This window comes from Anolis carolinensis, unplaced genomic scaffold (assembly GCF_035594765.1).
Source record: "Anolis carolinensis isolate JA03-04 unplaced genomic scaffold, rAnoCar3.1.pri scaffold_7, whole genome shotgun sequence".
NCBI classification, from domain to species: Eukaryota; Metazoa; Chordata; class Lepidosauria; order Squamata; family Dactyloidae; genus Anolis; species Anolis carolinensis.
Window position 1 is genome coordinate 21,437,129 of NW_026943818.1, and position 26,095 is coordinate 21,463,223.

At 40.9% G+C, this 26,095-nt stretch overlaps 1 protein-coding gene across 1 annotated transcript in view; it reads right to left on the bottom strand.

Annotated features, from left to right (window-relative positions):
* The window catches only part of pipox (pipecolic acid and sarcosine oxidase), a 40,829-nt gene extending 15,085 nt beyond the window's left edge, over positions 1-25,744 (bottom strand). The window contains exon 1 of the mRNA XM_062959280.1: positions 25,328-25,744. Coding sequence (XP_062815350.1) covers positions 25,328-25,351 — 24 coding nt within the window. The 5' untranslated portion in view covers positions 25,352-25,744. The remainder of the gene's footprint in view (positions 1-25,327) is intronic.
* Positions 25,745-26,095: the final 351 nt, after the last annotated feature.

The following is a 26,095-nucleotide window of genomic DNA, read 5'->3' on the forward strand; positions in this document are numbered from 1 at the left end:
TCTCTTGATTGCTTTCTTCTTCTTCACCGTCCCATTTATTACATAACATATATTCTCACTTTTTTATATAGAAAAGAGGACAGCCTCTCTATTCTCGGGTCTAAACATTTTTCAACCCATTTTCGAAATCAGCCGTCACCATTACGACGGTGTTTTTAAGAGTCACTCACTCGGCTTCGGAGAGGAATCAATTTTTCCCATTAGGAGGAGGATTTCTTACCTTTTAGAGATCGCAGTCGATGGCTCCCGCTCCCTCCCACCTGCGATCTTCGTTAGTACCACTAAATATATACATCTCCATCTGTCGCCATCGATTGAACGCAGCCTCAAAGACATGAGCCAAGGCTGTGCTGCAGCGGGCAAGAACCCCAATGTGATTCTGGGCTGCATCGATAAGAATACAGTGCCTAAATCAAGGCATTTTATAGTGCTTTGGAATCATATTATACCATTGTATTGAGTCAGGACGATTAAAGTGGTGTCAAACTGCACTAATTTTACAGAGTTGGTCTAGATTACCCTTGGGGTCCCTTCCAAGTTTATTGTTATATAAAACTAGCTGTCCGCCTACTTTCTCCCTTCTCCAGCTCTGAAAAAAAGCCTATTCTCCAGCTCTGGGAAGGCCTACTTTCTCCCTTCTCCAGTTCTGAAAAGAAGACCCACTTTCTCCCTTCTCCAGCTCTAGGAGACAAACTTTCTCCCTTCTCTAGCTCTAGGAAACCTACTTTCTCCCTTCCCAAGTTCTGAAAAGAAGGTCTACTTTCTCCCTTCTCCAGCTTTGGGAGACCTACTCTCTCCCTTCTCCAGCTCTGGGACACCTACTTTCTCCCTTCTCCAGCTCTGAAAAGAAGACCAACTTTCTCCCTTCTCCAGCTCTGAAAGGAAGGTCTACTTTGTCTCTTCTCCAGCTCTGAAAAGAAGGCCTACTTTCTCCCTTCTCTAGCTCTGAATCATAGAATCATAGAATAGTAGAGTTGGAAGAGATTTCATGGGCCATCCAGTCCAACCTCCTGCCAAGAAGCAAGAAATCTGAGAGTCCTACTTTCTCTCTTCTCCAGCTCTGGGAGACATACTTTCTCTCTTTTCCAGCTCTGAAAAGGATGCCCACTATCTCCCTTCTCCAAGGATGCCTACTTTCTCCTCTGGCTCCGAAAAGATGGACTCTTCCTTCTCCAATTCTGGGACACCTACTTGTTCCCTTTTCTGGCACTGAAAAGGCCTACTTTCTCCCTTCCCCAGCTCTGAGAGACCTTTCTCCAACTCCGAGGCCTCTTAACGCTCAAAAATATTCGTGTCTAGGAAAAGAAACCCAGTTTGATCCGATGCTTTCAATCTAAAGTAATATCAGCAACGAAGTCCTTCTAAATGTATCCCTTCACTCTTTCTGCATTGGCGGTTCTCATTTTACAAGAGAGCTGGTGCCTTGTCAAACTACAAAGCCCAGGCAAAATGGTATCAAACTGTGTTAATTCAACAGTGCAGATGCACCCTTTGTTTTTTGGAAATGCCATGCAAGGCGAATAGATGGGAGGTGAGTCTTGTTCACCCCGCTCCCGCTCTCTTGTCCTCCGCCAGCATCCCTCCATCTGTTAATACCTCCATCACGGCTGCAGAGACTCGTTTTTTTTTTCCTTTTTGTACCAGCCGAGCTGCCAAGCCAAGCTGATCCGGTGCCAAGCGGCGTCTGATTCGAAGCGCCTGCCAGCGCAAAATAGGCCAAGTGGAAGGGTTTTTAATGTTTTGTTCCCCCTTAAAACACACTCCAATGCCCAGCGGCCCCGGGAACCCAGGATGCCAAGAATCGGGCGAATTTCTGCTTCGGAGGTTCAAAAGGTGCCGGATTCTGAACCATCGAATCCAAAGGAGCTCTCCAAGGTATCCACTCCTCTCTTTGTGATTCAATCACTAGTGTTGCGATAGGATTCTTTGGCACCAGGATTTGTATTTCTACTGCATTTCAACCCCAGAGGAAAGCAATGGTCTGACTCCGTATAAGGGTGAACTACAACTCCCATATGCCAAGCACAATCACCCCCAAACCAGGCCTGTATGCACAGTTAGCCATGTTGCATCTGTGTGCCAAGTTTGGTCCAGATCCGACGTTGCCTGGGTTCAGTGCTGTCTGGATGGACCACGGATGATGGGACTTGCAGTGTCTTCACTCACTTTCTGAGAACACTGCAATTCCCACAAATGATGGACCAGGATCAAACTTGACACACAATCCCCCCATGATCCACATGTCCTGGCAAAGTTTGGGGGAGGATGGACCATGGCTGATGGGATTTGCAGTACCTTCACCCAATTTGGCTCCCACTGCGACCCCAACAAATGATGGATCTGGATCAAACTTGGCACACAAACTCCCCATGATCCACCTCATGTCCTGGTGTAGTTTGGGGGAGGATGGACCATGGATGATGGGATTTGCAGTACCTTCACCCAATTTGGCTCCCACTGCGACCCCAACAAATGATGGATCTGGATCAAACTTGGCACACAAACTCCCCATGATCCACCTCATGTCCTGGTGTAGTTTGGGGGAGGATGGACCATGGATGATGGGATTTGCAGTACCTTCACCCAATTTGGCTCCCACTGCAACCCCCATGAATGATGGATATGGATCAAACTTGGCATACAAACCCCCATGACCCACCTCACGTCCTGGCAAAGTTTGGGGGAGGATGGACCATGGATGATGGGATTTGCAGTACCTTCACCCGATTTGGCTCCTACTGTGACCCTTTATGAATGACAGACCTGGATCAAACTTGGCACACAGACTCCCTATGGTCTAGAAATAAAGTATTTTATTATTATTATGACCCACTTTACATCCTGGTGCGGTTTGGGGGAAAATGGACCAAGGACGATGAGATTTGCAGTACTTTCATCCACTTCAGCTCCAACTGCCACAGACCACTGCGACTCACACAAATGACGGGCCTGAACCAAACTTGGCACACAGACTCCCTTTGGTCTAGAAATAAAGTTTTTTTTATTATTATGACCCACTTTACATCCTGGTGCGGTTTGGGGGAGAATGGACCAAGGACGATGAGATTTGCAGTACTTTCATCCACTTCAGCTCCAACTTCCACAGAAATGCGACCAACACAAATGACGGACCTGAACCAAAAATGACACACAGACTCCTTATGGTCTAGAAATAAAGTTTTTTTATTATTATGACCCACTTTACATCCTGGTTTAGTTTGGGGGAGGATGGACCACGGACGATGAGATTTGCAGTACTTTCATCCACTTCAGCTCCAACTTCCACAGACCACTGTGACCAACACAAATGACGGACCTGAACCAAACTTGGCACACAGACTCCCTATGGTCTAGAAATAAAGTATTTTATTATTATTATGACCCAGCTTACATCCTGGTTTGGTTTGGGGGAGGATGAACCATGGACGATGAGATTTGCAGTACCTTCACCCACTTCAGCTCCAACTTCAAAAGACCACTGCGACTCACACAAATGACAGATATGAACCAAACTTGGCACACAGACTCCTCATGACCAGCAGAACATACTGGAGATGTTTGGGGGAAATTGACCGTGACTTATGGGATTTATAGTTCATCTGTGACCCCCACCGACAATGGACCAGGACCAAACTTGGCACACAGACTCCCTATGACCAATAGGACATACTGGAGATGTTTGGGGGACATTGACATTGAATTATGGGATTTATAGTTCATCTGTGACCCCCACCGACAATGGACCAGGACCAAACTTGGCACACAGACTCCCTATGACCAATAGGACATACTGGAGATGTTTGCGGGAAATTGACATTGACTAATGGGATTTATAGTTCATCTGTGACCCCCTCCGACAATGGACCAGGACCAAACTTGGCACACAGACTCCCTATGACCAATAGGACATACTGGAGATGTTTGTGGGAAATTGACATTGACTTATGGGATTTATAGTTCATCTGTGACCCCCACCGACAATGGACCAGGACCAAACTTGGCACACAGACTCCCTATGACCAATAGGACATACTGGAGATGTTTGCGGGAAATTGACATTGACTAATGGGATTTATAGTTCATCTGTGACCCCCTCCGACAATGGACCAGGACCAAACTTGGCACACAGACTCCCTATGACCAATAGGACATACTGGAGATGTTTGTGGGAAATTGACATTGACTTATGGGATTTATAGTTCATCTGTGACCCCCACCGACAATGAACCAGGACCAAACTTGGAAAACAGACTCACCATGACCAACAGGACATAGTGGAAATGTTTACGGGAAATTGACATTGACTTATGGGATTTATAGTTCATCTGTGACCCCCACCGGCAATGGACCAGGACCAAACTTGGCACACAGACTCCCCATGACCAACAGGACATATTGGAGATGTATGGGGGAAATTGACATTGACTTATGGGATTTATAGTTCATCTGTGACCCCCACCAACAATGGACCAGGATCAAACTTGACACACAGACTCCCGATGACCAACAGGACGTACTGGAGATGTTTGGGGGAAATTGACATTGACTTATGGGATTTATAGTTCATCTGTGACCCCCACCGACAATGGACTGTGACCAAATTTGTCACAGAGAAGCCCCATGACCAACTGAACATACTGCACCCATTGGGTGAACTTGACAAGTCACATTTTCTCAGCCTCAGAGGAAAGCAATGGCAACCTCTTTTTCAGGAGATAATGTTGTCTAGTGATGTCAATATTGGACTGGGACTGTTGAGGAGACCGGATTGGAAGCTATATGCACAGATGTCTATTATATACAGCAAAAAGGAAAAGTATGGTATATAATATAATTTAAAGTAAGTTATGTTATAGTTCTATATTTCTATAATGATATAGTCAATTATATATTATGATTGTAGTATCAGTTTATATATTCCAACTGTAAAGGTAAATACATATGATTCTAAATTGTCTCAAATCTAAATTGGGTTTAAATAAACCTGATGATTGACCGTAACTCTGTTCCTGTCGTTTACACAATGAATAATGGTAGACTTATGTATAGTATCAATATCAATATAACAAACCACATTTAATTCAATGTCCAATTCTAACATATATAATTATTGGTACACAAATAATAATAATAATAATAATAATAATAATAATAATAATAATAAAACTTTATTTATACCCCGCCACCATCTCCCCAATGGGGACTCGGGGCGGCTTACATGGGGCCATGCCCGGGAAAAATACAATATAACAAAATATAAAAACAACATATCATAATACAATTACAACAATACAATAAAGGATCATATACAGTACAACACAAAATCCAAAAAGCAATATAACAGGGCAGGCCGCACGAATACTCAGTTAAAACAAAGTAGTCTTATTAAAGTCTTGATAATATTCTCAAGGTTTGAAACACTATTCTTCAAAGTAAATCAAAGTTCCATGTCAATAGTAACAAAGAAGGATAACTCCCTGGTTAAAGGAGTAAATTGGTGGATTCCAGAGTCTATACAGTATATGGATCCTGGAGATAATGTGGTCAATCAAATCTGGTTGATACGACTGGTCTCCCGGGTATGCATCCAGTTTCGGCGACCTTCTTGAGGTAGACCTTCTTGAGGTAGACCTTCTTCAGGTAGACCTTCTTCAGGTAGACCTTGAGGTAGACCTTCTTCAGGTAGACCTTCTTGAGGTAGACCTTCTTCAGATAGACCTTCTTCAGGTAGATCTTCAGGTAGACTTTCTTCAGGTAGACCTTGAGGTAGACCTTCTTCTTCAGGTAGACCTTCAGGTAGACCTTCTTGAGGTAGACCTTCTTGAGGTAGACCTTCTTGAGGTAGACCTTGAGGTAGACCTTCTTCAGGTAGACCTTCTTGAGGTAGACCTTCTTCAGATAAACCTTCTTCAGGTAGACCTTCTTCAGGTAGACCTTCTTGAGGTAGACCTTCTTCAGATAAACCTTCTTCAGGTAGACCTTCTTCAGGTAGACCTTCTTGAGGTAGACCTTCTTCAGATAGACCTTCAGGTAGACCTTCTTCAGGTAGACCTTCTTCAGGTAGACCTTCAGGTAGACCTTCTTCTTGAGGTAGATCTTCTTCAGGTAGACCTTCTTCAGGTAATCCTGGAGTTCCCTTTGTTTGCTTTGGGTAGTATGTCTTGATGCTCTGCTGTCTTATCTCTTCTTATAAAAATAGAAAAGAACTATCTGTTGCTCTATTTGTAAGTTGAGTCAAAATAATATAAACCATACTGAAAATAGACGTGTATAATACACCCCAATAATATCTTATATAATATATAGATATGTCAAGATTCACAACAAAAGGAACTTACATGTCCGTGGAGGAGCCTTACATGTAGTATTCTACCTCAGGTAGAATAACTTACTTTATATTATACGAGCTGTGCCCGGCCACGCGTTGCTGTGGCTTCGTCTGGTGGTGTTGGTGAGAAATTGTTGAGGTAGTGGTGGTATTGAATGTCTATTGTATGGTTGTCTTTATGTTTAGTATGCACACTGAAGTGGATTATCTGGCAGTGTGGAGTCAAGATAATCCAGTTCAAAGCAGATAATATAAGATTCTAAATGGGTTATATAGATGTGGAAGGGCCTTGAGTCTACACTGCCATATAATCCAGTGCCAATTAAATAATCTGTGGAAGAGGCCTAAGTGAGGCCTAACTCTGTCTGTGCCCTGGGCTGAGTGGGTTGCTAGGAGACCAAGTGGGCGGAGCTTAGCCTTCAAACTGGCAGCAATTGGATAAAAACAATTATTCCTCTCCCTCTAATTAGGACTTTGTTTTTCTTTTCTTTTTGTTGTATCAACCTAGAGGCGTGGATGATGGGTTGTGTTGTCAAATTTCGAGGTTGGGGGGCCTGTAGTTTTGTTGTTTTGTCCGCTGCCCTGATGCCATCACTCTTTTATATATATAGACTAGCTGTGCCCGGCCACACGTTGCTGTGGCAAAGTGGTGGTGGTATTGGTTAAAAATTGTTGTGTAATTTTTATTTGACGTTATTTGCATTTTTTAATTAATTTTATTGTAAGTTATATTTTATTTATTATATTTTATTATTTTCTTGTATTATTTTTAGTTATTTTCTGTTATTATAGTATTTTATTGTATTAATTTTTAGTGTTTTTTATTATTTTTATTGGGTTGCTAGGAGACCAAGTTGGAGGAGCTTAGCCTTCTAACTGGCAGCAATTGGATAAAAGCAATTATTCCTCTCTCTCTCAAATTAGGATTTTCTTTTTCTTTTCTTTTTGTTGTATCAACCTAGAGGCGTGGATGATGGGTTGTGTTGACAAATTTCGAGGTTGGGGGGCCTGTAGTTTTGTTGTTTTGTCCGCTGCCCTGATGCCATCACTCTTTTATATATATATAGATTATATACCATACTTTTCCTTTTTGCTGAGACCGGATTGGTAGCCATTGGAAATGCAGTGGAGCGAGTTACACTCTCTCAGCCTCGGAAGAACCTCAACGGAAGGAATTTTGCCAGGAAAATGGAGCAAAATGGGGAAATTTGGGGAGGGCACAATCTCTCAACCTCAGAGGAAAGCAATGCTTAAAGAAGTTAAGACACGGACGTCTCGGATGCCCAAGTATTAAAAGCAGGATTTGCATAGCAAAGGAAGACACAAATAACCTGCCAGCGAAAGTCCGCAATTGGCACCGGAAAAGAGACAGGCCTCTATTTCAAAGAAGCCCAAAGACAGAGGATCATGTGCGGCGTTATCTTTCTGTGTCCTGTGGGCGTCAAGAGCGGAAAGAGCGGCATGAAAGCAAAGGAGGAAAAACCCTTAAAGAAGAAGAAGAAGAACCCAAAGAGAAGGCTGTTTTTCCAAGGACGGCCCTTGAGAGCATCTCAACCGTCGAGATGCGTCAGATGTTTGTTGTGTGTTTGTGCCTCTCTCTCTCTCCCCGGCTCCTCCTCCGCCTTTGACACCCGCCAGACTTGGGCCTGAGTCGGAATAATGGGAATAATGAGGATAATGAGGAAGTCTGGGCCTCTCTCTTGCGCCGGCAATTTGGCAAAATGGAGAGGATGGGGAGAGACGCAGGGAGGAGGAAAAGAGGATCATATTGTCCTTCCTGATGAGGGGAAAATAGAAGGGAAATTAGGCGGATAAATAAATAGGAGGGAATCCGCCCGGAGATTCCGGAGAAATTGCTGAAAGGGACGGGAGCGGATTTGTAAAGGAACAGAGAGGCAAAAAGAAGAGAGAGTATGGGAAGGAAGGAAAAGAAGAGGATGAAAAGCAGGGAGAAAGGTGGGAAGAGAATACTAATACAAATAATAAATACTTTATTGGATTGCTGTGAGTTTTCCAGGCTGTCTGGCCGTGTTCCGGAAGCATTCTCTCCTGACGTTTTGCCCACATCTATGGCAGGCATCCTCAGAGGTTGTGAAGTCTGTTGGAAACTAGTCAAATGAGGCTTATATACTGTACTAGCTGTGCCCGGCCACGCGTTGCTGTGGTTAGGACTTTATTTTTCTTTTCTTTTTGTTGTATGAATGTAGAGGCGTGGATGAGAGGTTGTGTTGTCAATTTTCGAGGTTGTGGGGCATTTGGTTTAGTTGTTTTGTCCGGTGCCGTGATTCCATTACCCTTTTATATATATAGATACTACCTTTGCCCGGCCACACGTTGTTGTGGCTTATGCTTTCAGAGTGTTGCTCCTTATTTACTGTCCTGATTTTAGAGATTATATTATTCTGTATTATTATATCACAGAAATTATTACATATTATATTTATAATCTTATATTATCTGCTTAGAACTGGATTATATGAGGCCCCTTCTTCACAGCTGTATAAAATGCACACTGAAGTGGATTATATGGCAGTGTGGACTCAAGATAATCCAGTTCAAAGCAGATAATATAAGATTATAAATGGGTTAAATAGCTGTGTGGAAGGGTCTTGAGTCTACACTGCCATATAATCCAGTTCAAATCTGATAATCTGTAATTTATAGGCAGTGTGGAAGAGGCCTAAGTGAGACCTAACTCTGCCTGTCCCCTGGGCTGAGTGGGTTGCTAAGAGACCAAGTGGGCACAGATTAGCCTTCTAACTGGCAGCAATTGGATAAAAACAATTATTCCTCTCCCTCTAATTAGGACTTTATTTTTCTTTTCTTTTTTTTGTATGAACGTAGAGGCATGGATGAAGGGTTGTGCTGCCAAGTTTAGTGCTTCTGGGATGTGTAGTTTTGTTGTTTTGTCCTAGGCCGAAATTTTATTACCCTTTTATATATATAGATACAGTAGAGTCTCACTTATCCAACACTCTCTTATACAACATTCTGGATTATCCAACGCATTTTCGTAGTCAATGTTTTCAATACATTGTGATAGTTTTTTGATAAATTCGTAAATACAGTAATTACTACATAGCATTACTGCGTAATGAACTACTTTTTCTGTCAAATTTGTTGTATAACATGATGTTTTGGTGTTTAATTTGTAAAATCATAACCTAATTTGATGTTTAATAGGCTTTTCCTTAATCTCTCCTTATTATCCAACATATTCGCTTATCCAATGTTCTGCCGGCCCGTTTACGTTGGATAAGTGAGACTCTACTGTACTTGAGTATAAGCCTAGTTTTTCAGCCCTTTTTTAAAACTGAAAAAAACTCCTCGGCTTATACTTGGGTGAGGGTCCTGGTGGGCTTATATTCAGGTTGGCTTATACTCAAGTATATATGGTATATTTATTATTTTTCTCTATTATTATTGATATTGTTACATTTATTATTTTACTCTATTATTATTATTATTACATTTATTATTTTATTCTATTAATTATTATTATTACATACTAGCTGTGCCCGGCCACGCGTTGCTGTGGTGTTGTCTGGTGGTGTTGGTGAGAAATTGTTGAGGTAGTGGTGGTGTTGTATGGTTGTGTTTATGTTTAGTATGCACACTGAAGTGGATTATATGGCAGTGTGGGGTCAAGATAATCCAGTTCAAAGCAGATAATATAAGATTCTAAATGGGTTATATAGCTGTTTGGAAGGACCTTGAGTCTACACTGCCATATAATCCAGTTAAAATCTGATAATCTGTAGAAGAGGCCTAAGTGAGGCCTAACTGTGCCTGTCCCCTGGGCTGAGTAGGTTGCTAGGAGACCAAGTGGGTGGAGCTTAGCCTTCAAACTGGCAGCAATTGGATAAAAACAATTATTGCTCTCCCTGTAATTAGGACTTTATTTTTCTTTTCTTTTTGTTGTATCAACCTAGAGGTGTGGATGATGGGTTGTGTTGTCAAATTTCGAGGTTGGGGGGGCCTGTAGTTTTGTTGTTTTGTCCGCTGCCCTGATGCCATCACTCTTTTATATATATAGATACAGTAGAGTCTCACTTATCCAAACTAAACGGGCATTGTTCTTTATACACTCTCCTGATTTTAAGGTGTTTTAAATATTGGTAGTCTCCTTTTCTTTGCAAGGTTCGCTATCCCTTTCTCTCCCTTCTGCCCTTAATATCTTCTTTTCTTTTTTTGACAAACCAGGCTGGAACCCGACAAGTGCAGAGCGGGGGAACCCAACCTGTTGACGGCGCCAGGAGCGACAGGAAGAAAAATACGACGTTCTTTGTATATCTTTATGGATCGCCGTGAGTTTTGACTTCTCTCTCTCTCTTCTCCCCCACCACCCTTTCTCCGAGCGGCAGCCAATAAATCCCAATCGTAAGATTGTGGAAAAACGGAGGACGGTGATAAATATGTTTTGTGGCAATAAGGCAAGGTGGCTTCCCAATGAGTTATGTTGGCACGGAGGGCGGGAGACGTAGCGCTCCCAGGTGAGACGACTTCTTGGGAATTTTATATATATATATATATATATATATATATATATATATACACACACACACACACACACACACACACACACACACACACATATATACACACACACACACACACACGTGTGTGTATATATATATATATATATATACACACACACACACACACACACGCACACACACACACACGCACACACGATAAAAGGTCTGGGTGACCCTGAATCTCCATTTTTTGGGTACCATTTCCAGATGATGAAGATGCAAATGCTCCAGTTTCTGATATATATATATGTCCTGGTTTTAGAGATTATATTGTTCTGTATTATTATACCACAGTAATTATTTCATAGGGGCCCCTGGTGGCGCAGTGTGTTAAAGCGCTGAGCTGCTGAACTTGCGGACCGAAAGGTCCCAGGTTCAAATCCCAGGAGCGGAGTGAGCGCCTGCTGTTAGCCCCAGCTTCTGCCAACCTATCAGTTCAAAAACATGCAAATGTGAGTAGATCAATAGGTACCGCTCCGGCGGGAAGGTAACGGCACTCCATGCAGTGATGCCAGCCATTAAATGGCTGAGTGGGTTGCTAGGAGACAAAGTGGGCGGAGCTTAGCCTTCTAACTGGCAGCAATGGGGGAAAAAAACAATTATTCCTCTCCCTCTAATTAGGACTTTATTTTTCTTGTTTTTTTTGTTGTTGTTTTTTTTATGTCTAAACACCTCGGGGATGACCATGTCTTTTGTGGCCAAGTTTCGTGGATTTTGGGTGTTTAGTTTCGCTGTTTACTTTAAGGCAGAAATGGTCAGAACATTTTTATATATATAGTTTAGATTAGATTAGATTAGATTGGAAAGGGTTGGATGAACCCAAGCCTTTAATTTTTGGGTTCCATTTCCAGATCATAAGGATGCGAACTCTCCGGTGTCATTATGAATAAAACTGGAGCATTTTCACCTGGAAGTGATTCCCAAAAATTGAGGTCTTCCAGGCCTTTCCTATATATATTATATATAGGAAATAATAGAGTGTAGTATCTTCTTCCAACCTAGCAGTTCAAAAACATGGAAATGTGAGTAGATCAATAGGTACTGCTCTGGCGGGAAGATAACATTGGCGCTCCATGCAGTGATGCCGGCCACATGACCTTGGAGGTGTCTATGGACAACGCCAGCTCTTCGGCTTAAAAATGGAGATGAGCACCAACCCCCAGAGTCAGACATGACTGGAGTTAATGTCCGGGGAAAACCTTTACCTTTACCCTATAATATAATATAATATAATATAATATAATATAATATAATATAATATAATATAGGAAAGGCCTTGATGATCCCAATTTTTGGGTACAACTTCCACGTGATAATGCTCCAGTTTTATTCATATACAGTAGAGTCTCACTAATCCAAGCCTCGCTTATCCAAGCCTCTGGATAATCCAAGCCATTTTTGTAGTCAATGTTTCCAATATATCGTGATATTTTGGTGCTAAATTCATAAATACAGTAATTACAACATAACATTACTGTGTATTGAACTACTTTTTCTGTCAAATTTGTTGTATAACATGAAGTTTTGGTGCTTAATTTGTAAAATCATAACCTAATTTGATGTTTAATAGGCTTTTCCTTGATCAGTCCTTATAATCCAAGATATTCGCTTATCCAAGCTTCTGCCGGCCCGTTTAGCTTGGATTAGTGAGACTCTACTGTATTATCACTCAAGAAATGACTCACTTTTGCGGATGGAGAAATCCCATTTTTTTTTCTCTCCCAAGAGGATCTGGCCCTTGATCCAGCGCATCCTTCCCCGAACCTCAGGGATCCATGCGGCCTTTTCATCTCGCTTTGATCCGGTCCTTGCGTCTCTCGCACTCGGCTCCCTTTGATGAAATTTTTACACACAGGAGACGCTGGAGAACTCATGCGGGGTTTTCCGGAAACAGGCCAAACACACACACACACGTGTGTGTGTGTGTGTGTGTGTGTGTGTATGTATGTGTATATATATATATATATATATATATATATATGAATTATTTTTCTTATAGGTGGAGAAAGGGCAGGATTATTATTAAGAATAATAATAATTCACATTTACTGGCGATTTCCGAAATTGACCGATTTAGAAGGAATGGCTGAATTTGCCATGCTTGGTTAGAGCAAGGCAGTTAGTGACATTTCCAAAGCGATGGAAAGCCTTTTTACGGCCTTTTGGCAAACAAAAGGAAACGGCTTGTTGATTTTTCCGTTTGATGATGAAAGATTACAGACAGAAGGGATACGGTGTTAATTAGAAATGAAGGAATAATTAGCATATGTACATATCACTGCTGGGATACGAAGCCGGCTTCTCTTTTCTCCGTGTTTTCTTGGCCTATTTCGTCTTCTATGTCTGAAACCCTCCAGAATAGTCTATATGAGGGGCATACAAACTGGATCTCATGGACAAAATAATATAATATTATAATAATATTATAATATAATATTATAATAATATTATAATATAATATTATAATAATATTATAATATAATATTATAATATTATTATAATATAATATTATAATAATATTATAATATAATGTTATAATAATAGTATTATAATATAATATTATAATAATAGTACAGTAGAGTCTCACTTATCCGGGCCGGCAGAACGTTGGATAAGCGAATATGTTGGATAATAAGGAGAGATTAAGAAAAAGCCTATTAAACATCAAAATAAGTTATGATTTTACAAATTAAGCACCAAAACATCATGTTATACAACAAATTTGACAGAAAAAGTAGTTCATTACACATTAATGCTATGTAGTAATTGCTATATTTACGAATTTAGCACCAAAATATCACAATGCATTGAAAACATTGACTACAAAAACGCGTTGGATAATCCAGAACGTTGGATAAGCGAGTGTTGGATAAGTGAGACTCTACTGTATTATAATATATTATAATAATAGTATTATCTATATATATAAATGAGTGATGGCATCACGGCGACCAACAAAACTACAGGCCCCCCAACCTCGAAATTTGACAACACAACCCATCATCCATGCCTCTAGGTTGATACAATAAAAAGAAAACAAAAGTAAAGTCCTAATTAGAGGGAGAGGAATAATTGTTTTTATCCAATTGCTGCCAGTTAGAGGACTAATCTCTGCCCACTTGGTCTCCTAGCAACCCACTCAGCCCAGGGGACAGGCCGAGTTAGGCCTCACTTAAGCCTCTTCCACAGATTATCTGATTTGCACTGGATTATATGGCAGTGTAGACTCAAGGCCCTTCCACACAGCTATATAACCCATTTATAATGGACTTAATGCCAGGGGAAAACCTTTACCTTTTACCTTAACTACCACCAATCCCTCAATACTTTATTTCCCATACCACCAGACTTCGCCACAGCAACGTGTGGCCGGGCATAGCTAGTAATATTATATTATAATAATAGGTTTGGGGAGAATTCACTATGATTTATAGGAGTTGTAGGGACTGGGATGTATAGTTCACCTGCAATCTAGGAGCATTCTGAATTCCACAAAAAATAGACCTGGAACTCACTTGACACACAGAATCTCCATGACCAAAAAAAAATACTAAGAGTCTTTGGAAGGATTTATAGGAGTTGTAGTTCACCTACATCCAGAGAGTACTATGAACCCAAACAATGATGGATCTGGACCAAACTTGGCATGCATCCTTGATATGTCCACATTTGAATACTGGTGGGCACACAGATCTCCCATGACCAGGAAAGAATACTGGAGGTCCTTGGGGAAAATTCACATTGATTTGTGGAACTTGTAGTTCACCTACATCCAGAGATATACCGATGGATCTGGACCAAACTTGTCACGCATACCCGATATGCCAAAATTTGAATACTGGTGGGTTTTGAGGGCAATTGGCCTGGACATTTTGGAGCTGTAGGTATTAGGATGTATAATCCACCTGTATTTCAGGGACTAGCTTTAATAAATAGAGTCCCAGAAGAACTATGGACAGAAGTCCACAACATTGTCCAGAAGGCAGCAACAAAGTACGTCCCAAAGAAAAAGAAAACCAAGAAGGCAAGATGGTTGTCTGTTGAGACACTGGAAGTAGCCCAAGAAAGAAGGAAGGCGAAAGGAAACAGCGAGAGGGGGAGATACGCCCAGTTAAAGGCACAATTCCAGAGGTTAGCCAGGAGAGACAAGGAACTATTTTTGAACAAGCAACACATGGAAGTGGAAGAAGACAACAGAATAGGAAGGACAAGAGACCTCTTCCAGAAAATCAGAAACATCGGAGGCAAATTTCAGGCAAAAATGGGCATGATCAAAAACAAAGATGGCAGAGACCTAACAGAAGCTGAAGAAATCAAGAAAAGGTGGCAAGAATATACAGAAGATCTGTATAGGAAGGATAATAATATCGAGGATAGCTTTGACGGTGTGGTGAGTGAATTAGAACCAGACATCCTGAGGAGTGAGGTTGAATGGGCCTTAAGAAGCATTGCTAACAACAAGGCAGCAGGAGATGATGGGATCCCAGCTGAAGAGATCAAGAAAAGGTGGCGAGAATATACAAAAGATCTGTATAGGAAGGATAATTATATCGAGGATAGCTTTGACGGTGTGGTGAGTGAATTAGAACCAGACATCCTGAGGAGTGAGGTTGAATGGACCTTAAGAAGCACTGCTAACAACAAGGCAGCAGGAGTGCTTTGAGTGTGCTTTTCCTGTATGGCACGGGGTTGGACTAGATGGCTCATGAGGTTTCTTCCAACTCTATTATTCTATGATTCTAAACCTTTGTAAAGTCCTATATGCTTGAGGTTCAGGTTGTTTGAAAGACCATTACTTCCCATTATGAGGAGAGGCGGGTAACACATGTTGTTGTTGTTGTTGTTGTTGTTAGTGCAGTTTGACACCACTTTAACTGTCCTGACTCAATGCTATGGCAAAATATTAATCCAAAGCACTATGACGTGCCTTGATTTAGGCACTATATTCTTATCAATGCAGCCCAGAATCACATTGTTGTTGTTATTGTTGTTGTTGTTGTTGTTGTTGTTAGTGCAGTTTGACACCACTTTAACTGTCCTGACTCAATGCTATGGCAAAATATTAATCCAAAGCACTATGACGTGCCTTGATTTAGGCACTATATTCTTATCAATGCAGCCCAGAATCACATTGTTGTTGTTATTGTTGTTGTTGTTGTTGTTGTTGTTAGTGCAGTTTGACACCACTTTAACTGTCCTGACTCAATGCTATGGCAAAATATTAGTCCAAAGCACTATGACGTGCCTTGATTTAGGCACTATATTCTTATCAATGCAGCCCAGAATCACGTTGTTGTTGTTGCTGCTGTTGTTGTTGTTGCTGTTGTTAGTGCAGTTTGACACCACTTTAACTGTCCTGACTCAATGCTATGGCAAAATATTAGTCCAAAGCACTATGACGTGCCTTGATTTAGGCACTATATTCTTATCGATGCAGCCCAGAATCACATTGTTGTTGTTGTTGTTGTTGTTGTTGTTGCTGCTGTTGTTGTTGTTGCTGTTGTTAGTGCAGTTTGACACCACTTTAACTGTCCTGACTCAATGCTATGGCAAAATATTAATCCAAAGCACTATGACGTGCCTTGATTTAGGCACTATATTCTCATTGATGCATGCCATATGGCAGCAAATATGGAAAACATAAGATTGGCCATCAGATTGGAAAAGATCAATTTATATCCCCATACCAAAAAAGGGAAATGCTAAAGAATGCTCAAACTTCTATACCTGTGCCAGGAAGGTAATGCTCAAGATCCTGCAAGGCAGACTCCAGCAAGACATGGAGCGAGAGTTGCCAGATGTCCAAGCTGGTTTCAGAAAAGGCAGAGGAACCCGAGACCAAATTGCCAATATCCGGATGCTGGATCATGGAGGAAGCCAGGGAGTTCCAGAAAAGCATCTACTTCTGCTTTATTGACTCTTCTAAAGCCTTCGACTGTGTGGATCATGACAAACTGTGGCATGTTCTTGGTGGTCTGGGGAGACCAAGTCCCCTTGTCTGTCTCCTGAGAAATCTGTATAAAGACCAAGTAGCCACAGCCAGAACAGACCACGGAACAACAGACTGGTTCCAGATTGGGAAAGGAGTGCGGACATCAGGTCTGTATACTCTCACCCTCCCTATTCAACTTGTACGCAAAACATATCATGCGACATGCGGGGCTTGACGAATCCAAGACCGTAAAATTGCTGGAAGAAACATAAACAACTTTAGGTATGCAGATGATACCACTCTGATGGCCGAAAGCGAGGAGGAGCTGAGGAGTCTTATCACCAAGGTGGAAGAAAGAAGAAAGTGCAAAAGCCAGGCTGCAGTTGAACATCAGGAAAACCAAGATCATGGCAACTACACCTATTGACAACTGGCAAATAGAAGGAGAAAACGTGGAGGCAGTGACAGACTTTATATTTCTAGGCACGAAGATCACTGCAGCCAGGAAATCAGAAGATGTCTACTTCTTGGGAGGAGAGCAATGGCCAACCTTGACAAAAGAGTGAACAGCAGAGACATCACACTGGCAACAAAGGTCCGCATAGTCAAAGCCAGGGGTCCCCAAACTAAGGCCCGGGGGCCGGATGCAATATAACACTAATAATAATACCATATAATAATATTAATTAATATTAATATTAATTATATATTCTATATTACATATAATATTACTAATAATATTACAGTATAGTGGTATAGTTCAATATAGTAATATATAATGCTAATATTGTGCTATGCTAATAATATAATATATTGTATGTACATTAATTATATATTCTATATTACATATAATATTACTAATAATATTACAGTATAGTGGTATAGTTCAATATAGTAATATATAATGCTAATATTGTGCTATGCTAATAATATAATATATTGTATGTACATTAATTATATATTCTATATTACATATAATATTACTAATAATATTACAGTATAGTGGTATAGTTCAATATAGTAATATATAATGCTAATATTGTGCTATGCTAATAATATAATATATTGTATGTACATTAATTATATATTCTATATTACATATAATATTACTAATAATATTACAGTATAGTGGTATAGTTCAATATAGTAATATATAATGCTAATATTGTGCTATGCTAATAATATAATATATTGTATGTACATTAATTATATATTCTATATTACATATAATATTACTAATAATATTACAGTATAGTGGTATAGTTCAATATAGTAATATATAATGCTAATATTGTGCTATGCTAATAATATAATATATTGTATGTACATTAATTATATATTCTATATTACATATAATATTACTAATAATATTACAGTATAGTGGTATAGTTCAATATAGTAATATATAATGCTAATATTGTGCTATGCTAATAATATAATATATTGTATGTACATTAATTATATATTCTATATTACATATAATATTACTAATAATATTACAGTATAGTGGTATAGTTCAATATAGTAATATATAATGCTAATATTGTGCTATGCTAATAATATAATATATTGTATGTACATTAATTATATATTCTATATTACATATAATATTACTAATAATATTACAGTATAGTGGTATAGTTCAATATAGTAATATATAATGCTAATATTGTGCTATGCTAATAATATAATATATTGTATGTACATTAATTATATATTCTATATTACATATAATATTACTAATAATATTACAGTATAGTGGTATAGTTCAATATAGTAATATATAATGCTAATATTGTGCTATGCTAATAATATAATATATTGTATGTACATTAATTATATATTCTATATTACATATAATATTACTAATAATATTACAGTATAGTGGTATAGTTCAATATAGTAATATATAATGCTAATATTGTGCTATGCTAATAATATAATATATTGTATGTACATTTAATTTGTAAGCCGCTCTGAGTCCCCTTTGGGGTGAGAAGGGTGCGATACAAATGTAGTAAATAAGTGCAGTAAATAAATAAATAATAAATAAATAAATTTTAGACTTAGGCTCACCCAAAGTCTGAAATGACTTGAAGGCACACAACAACAACAACAACAACTCTAATTAACTTGACTATCTCATTGGCCAGAAGCAGGAGCACACTTCCCATTGAAATCCTGATAAATGTATGTTGGTTAAAATTGTTTTTATTTTTAAATATTGTATTGTTCTTTCGTTGTTCTTGTTGTTGTTTTTGCATTACAAATAAGACATGTGCAGTGTGCATCGGTATTTGTTTGTATTTTTTAAAAATGATAATCCGGCCCCTGAACAGTCTGAAGGATTGTGGACCAGCCCTCGGCTTAAAAAGTTTGAGGACCCCTGGTCAAAGCCATGGTGACCAATGGATGCGAGAGCTGGACCATAAGGAAGGCTGAGCGAAGGAAGAGAGACGCTTTTGAAGGAAAATCCTGAGAGTGCCTTGGACCTTGGCAAGAAGATCCAACCAGTCTGTCCTGCAGGAAATAATGCCCAGTGGCTGCTCACTGGAGGCGAAGATGAAGTATTTTGGCCACATCATGAGGAGACAGGAAAGCTTGGAGAAGATCACGATGCTGGGGAAAATGGAAGGAAAAAGGAAGAGAGGCCGACCAAGGGCGAGATGGATGGAAGGGACTGGCTCGACCTTGAAGGAACTGGGGGCGGTGACGGCCTGGACTGGTCCATGAAGTCACGAAGAGTCGGAGACGACTAAACGACTCAGCAGCAGCAATCCGTGAGCACTCTGAACTCCAGCAAAGATGGAATTGGACCCAACTTGGCACACAGAGCCCCCAAGACTAGCAAAAGTATTGGAGATCTTTGCGGGAAATTCACCTTGATTTGCAGGAGTTGTAGTTCACCTACATCCAGAGTGAACCCAAGCAATGATGGATCTGGACCAAACTTAGCATGCATACCCGATATGTCCATATTTGAATACTGGTGGGTTTTGAGGGGAATTGGCCTGGACATTTGGGAGTTGTAGGTGCTGGGATGTATAGTTCACCTATATCCAGAGTGAACCCAAGCAATGATGGATCTGGACCAAACTTGGCATGCATACCCGATATGTCCATATTTGAATACTGGTGGGTTTTGAGGGGAATTGGCCTGGACATTTGGGAGTTGTAGGTGCTGGGATGTATAGTTCACCTATATCCAGAGTGAACCCAAGCAATGATGGATCTGGACCAAACTTGGCATGCATACCCAATATGCCCACATTTGAATACTGGTGGGTTTTGAGGGGAATTGGCCTGGACATTTGGGAGTTGTAGGTACTGGGATGTATAGTTCACCTACATCCAGAGTGCAATATGAACCCAAGCAGTGATGGATCTGGACCAAACTTGGCATGCATACCCGATCGGCCCACATTTGAATACTGGTGGGTTTTGACAGGAATTGGCCTGGACATTTTGGAGTTGTAGGTACTGGGATGTATAGTTCACCTATATCCAGAGTGCAATATGAACCCAAGCAGTGATGGATCTGGACCAAACTTGGCATGCATACCCGATATGTCCATATTTGAATACTGGTGGGTTTTGAGGGGAATTGGCCTGGACATTTGGGAGTTGTAGGTACTGGGATGTATAGTTCACCTACAACCAGAGTGCAATATGAACCCAAGCAGTGATGGATCTGGACCAAACTTGGCATGCATACCCGATATGTCCACATTTGAATACTGGTGGGTTTTGAGGGGAATTGGTCTGGACATTTGGGAGTTGTAGGTACTGGGATGTATAGTTCACCTATATCCAGAGTGCAATATGAACCCAAGCAGTGATGGATCTGGACCAAACTTGGCATGCATACCCGATATGTCCATATTTGAATACTGGTGGGTTTTGAGGGGAATTGGCCTGGACATTTGGGAGTTGTAGGTACTGGGATGTATAGTTCACCTATATCCAGAGTGCAATATGAACCCAAGCAGTGATGGATCTGGACCAAACTTGGCATGCATACCCGATATGCCCACATTTGAATACTGGTGGGTTTTGTGGGCCTCTTTCTCCCTCTCTCTTTGTAAAAGCGGTACTAAAGGGGCCAGGAGTGCCCACATTTTGGGGTCCAGGGACCCGGATTGGTCCCCAATCCCCCAAAGCTGCATCTATGGTTGCCATGGCGATCCATCCATCTCCCCGCAAGGGTCTCGGGAAGGGGTTTCATGTGCTGCTGCCGACTCTTCTGAAACAATGTGATTTATGGAGATCCCCTGATACTCTCGGCCCCATTTATAAAAGTCACGGCGGAAAATTAAACATCCGGGCCACTCACTCTTGGCTACGGTGGAGGTACCTCAGGCTACGGGGGGATGTGTTTTTTCCTTACCACTTTCTTCTTGCGTTGGATTTATAAGGCGTTGATAAGATCAAGTGTTAAAGGGGGAAATATATATACTGTATATACTCAAGTATAAGACAACTGAAAAAGCCCCCTCGGCTTATACTCGGGTGAGGGTCCTGGTTGGCTTATATTTGGGTCAGCTTATACTCAAGAATATATGGTACATTTATTATTTTTCTCTATTATTGTTGCTACTATTACATTTATTTTACTCTATTTTATTATTATTATTAATACATTTATTATTTCACTCTGATCTTATTATTATTACAATAGAGTCTCACTCATCCGCCATAAACGGGCCGACAGAAAGTTGAATAAGCGAATATGTATATATATATTATATATTAAACTAGCTGTGCCCGGCCACGCGTTGCTGTGGCAAAGTAGTGGTGGTATTGGTTAAAAATTGTTGTGTAATTTTTATTTGACGTTATTTGCATTTTTTATTAATTTTATTGTAAGTTATATTTTTATTTATTATATTTTATTATTTTCTTGTATTATTTTTAGTTATTTTCTGTTATTATAGTATTTTATTGTATTAATTTTTAGTATTTTTATTATTTTTATTGGGTGGCTAGGAGACCAAGTTGGAGGGGCTTAGCCTTCTAACTGGCAGCAATTGGATAAAAACAATTATTCCTCTCCCTCTAATTAGGACTTTATTTTTCTTTTCTTTTTGTTGTATCAACCTAGAGGCGTGGATGATGGGTTGTGTTGTCAAATTTCAAGGTTGGGGGGCCTGTAGTTTTGTTGTTTTGTGGGTCGCCGTGATGCCATCACTCTTTTATATATATAAGATGTAATATTACTAATAATATTACAATGTAATGATATAGTACAATATAGTAATTTAATGCTAGTATTGTACTATGCTCATAATATAATATATTGTATGTGAATGGAATTGGTAAGCCGCTCTGAGTAGTAAATAAATAAATAAATACGTTGGATAATAAGGAGGGATTACGGAAAAAGCCTATTAAACATCAAATTAGGTTATGAATTTACAAATTAAGCACCAAAAACATCATGTTATACAACAAATTTGACAGAAAAAGTAGTTCAATACGCAGTAATGCTATGTAGTAATTACTGTATTTACGAATTTAGCACCAAAATATCACGATGTATTGAAAACATTGACTACAAAATGCGTTGGATAATCCAGAATGTTGGATAAGTGAGTTTTGGATAAATGAGACTCTACTGTATTATTGCATTTATTATTTTACTCTATTTATTATGACTTGTATTATTTTCCTGTATTTATTATTATTATTATCACATGTATTATTTTACTCTATTATTATGAAAAGGATACATAAGCACATTTACATTGAGGAAGATGAGAATCATGATTTGCTCAGAGTTGGACAGTCTTATCTTAAATTTGAGCTTGATGTAAATATTCAAAAGCATTTAACCTACTGATGCCTCAATTAATGTAATTTTATTGGTGTTTGGATTCACAGTACTCTCTGGATGTAGGTGAACTATAACCCTGAAGATTGGGTTGCTGACCTAAAAGTGGTGGGTTCGAATTTGCGAGACGGAGTGAGCTCCCGTCTGTCAGCTCTAGCTTGCAGGAACATGAGAGAAGCCTCCCAATAGGATGGTAAAACATGTTCTCTAAGAACACCTAGTTTTTCCAATGCTAGTCTATATTATGCTGCAACCGGAATATGGTGGTTGCCTTGATAGCTAGAAAAGCCATTTGAAAAGGATTGTGTGGCAGCGAGAAAGGAGAGGCGCCTTGGCAAAAAGGCAGAGATAATCAGATAAATGAGGGAGACGGAGGTGAGGCGGATCTGGCAGGGCCTCGTGCTGCGCCGCCATAAAATGTTAATTTCCCCTGCCTTTTTCCCCGTCCTCCTGTTCTCAGAGAAGAAGCCTTTCGGCATCTCAGAGACCCCGAGTATTTAATGCTTTGTCAAATTAAATACTTGCGTTGAACCTCAAGACAGATCTGCTGTCGGAAATTGACAATAGATTTGGAATTGACCCCAAAGGCTATCCGATCCAGCCTCATTCGGGCAAGGAGACACCATCAAAGCCCTCCCGACAGATGGACATCCAGCCTCTGCTAAAGAATCAGAGATCTGGAAGGGACCCCCAAGTGATATCCAGTCTTACCTTTTTCGGCCAGGAAGACACCATCAAAGCTATCCCGACAGATGGCCGTCCAACCTCTGCTAAAAATCCATATCACAGAATCAGAGACCAACCTCATTTTGCCAGGAAGACACCATCAAAGCCCTCCTGACAGATGGCCATTTAGCCTCTGCTAAAGAATCAGATCTGGAAGGGAACCCCAAGTGCTATCCAGTCTTACCTCTTTCAGCCAGGAAGACACCATCAAAGCTGTCCCAACAGATGGCCATCCAACCTCTTCTAAAAATCCATATCACAGAATCAGAAACCAACCTCATTTTGCCAGAAGACACCATCAAAGCCCTCCAGACAGATGGCCATTCAGCCTCTGCTAAAGAATCAGATCTGGAAGGGACTCCAAGTGCTATCCAGTCTTACCTCTTTCAGCCAGGAAGACACCATCAAAGCTGTCCCAAACAGATGGCCATCCAACCTCTGCTAAAAATCCATATCACAGAATCAGAGAGTTGGAAGAGACCCCCAATGGCTTTCCAGTCTAACCTCACGTGACCAAAAAAACACCATCAAAGCCCTCCCGACAGATGGCCATCCAACCTCTGCTAAAAATCCATATCACAGAATCAGAGACCAACCTCATTTTGCCAGGAAGACACCATCAAAGCCCTCCTGACAGATGGCCATTTAGCCTCTGCTAAAGAATCAGATCTGGAAGGGAACCCCAAGTGCTATCCAGTCTTACCTCTTTCAGCCAGGAAGACACCATCAAAGCTGTCCCAACAGATGGCCATCCAACCTCTTCTAAAAATCCATATCACAGAATCAGAAACCAACCTCATTTTGCCAGAAGACACCATCAAAGCCCTCCAGACAGATGGCCATTCAGCCTCTGCTAAAGAATCAGATCTGGAAGGGACTCCAAGTGCTATCCAGTCTTACCTCTTTCAGCCAGGAAGACACCATCAAAGCTGTCCCAAACGGATGGCCATCCAACGTCTGCTAAAAATCCATATCACAGAATCAGAGAGTTGGAAGAGACCCCCAATGGCTTTCCAGTCTAACCTCACGTGACCAAAAAAACACAATCAAAGCCCTCCCAACAGATGGCCATCCAACCTCTGCTAAAAATCCATATCACAGAATCAGAGACCAACCTCATTTTGCCAAGAAGACACAATCAAAGCCCTCCCAACAGATGGCCATCCAGCATCTGCTAAAAATCCATATCATAGAATCAGAGACCAACCTCATTTTGCCAGGAAGACACCATCAAAGCCCTCCCAACAGATGGCCATCCAGCCTCTGCTAAAAATCCATATCATAGAATCAGAGACCAACCTCATTTTGCCAGGAAGACACCATCAAAGCCCTCCCAACAGATGGCCATCCAATCTCTGCTAAAAATCCATATCATAGAATCAGAGACCAACCTCATTTTGCCAGGAAGACACCATCAAAGCCCTCCCAACAGATGGCCATCCAATCTCTGCTAAAAATCCATATCATAGAATCAGAGACCAACCTCATTTTGCCAGGAAGACACCATCAAAGCCCTCCCAACAGATGGCCATCCAGCCTCTGCTAAAAATCCATATCATAGAATCAGAGACCAACCTCATTTTGCCAAGAAGACACAATCAAAGCCCTCCCAACAGATGGCCATCCAGCATCTGCTAAAAATCCATATCATAGAATCAGAGACCAACCTCATTTTGCCAGGAAGACACCATCAAAGCCCTCCCAACAGATGGCCATCCAATCTCTGCTAAAAATCCATATCATAGAATCAGAGACCAACCTCATTTTGCCAGGAAGACACCATCAAAGCCCTCCCAACAGATGGCCATCCAATCTCTGCTAAAAATCCATATCACAGAATCAGAGACCAACCTCATTTTGCCAAGAAGACACCATCAAAGCCCTCCCGACAGATGGCCATCCAACCTCTGGTAAAAATCCATATAATAGAATCAGAGAGTTGGAAAAGACCCCCAAGTGCTATCCAATCTTACCTCTTTCGGACAGGAAGACACCATCAAAGCTGTCCCAACAGATGGCCATCCAGCCTCTGCTAAAAATCCATATCATAGAATCAGGGAGTTGGAAGAAACCCCCTAGCGATATCCAGTCCAACCTCATTTTGCCAGGAAGACACCATCAAAGCCCTCCCGACAGATGGCCATCCAGCCTCTGCTAAAAATCCATATCACAGAATCAGAGTTGGAAGAGACCAAGGGCTTTCATGCGACCAAGAAGACACCATCAAAGCCCTCCCGACAGATGGCCATCCATCCTCATTCGTGGATCGTTGTGGGCCTCAAGACAAGATTGGTTCCAAGGAGGTCTGCCATGGGGCTGAGAGAGTGCGATGTGCTCATCGCTTTTCATGGCCAAACGGGGCTTTGTAACCCCGGCTCCAACGCTCAAGGGTTTTTAATAGACTCCGTTTTGTGTTTTAATGGCAGGCGAAGGGAAGGCGGCCTCTTCTGCTTGTGTTTACACACCCGCGGGGCCTTAATAGCTCCTGAGCACGTCGAGAGGGACATAATTGAACGGGGAAGGAGGGGACGGGGACACAAAGCCGAGGCGGAGGTGCCTCTCCGGATAGGACGGAGGAAAGGATTCATCTGCGAGGGAGTTTTGCATTCAATGTGCTCTGCACGTAGGCCTTTTTAAATGCCAGCGGAGGAGAGAAGAGGAAGGGAGGGAAGGAGAAGGAGAAGAAGAAAAATGCCACAATGACAGCCCAGACCTGCGCAGAATCCCTGATGGGTTGCGGA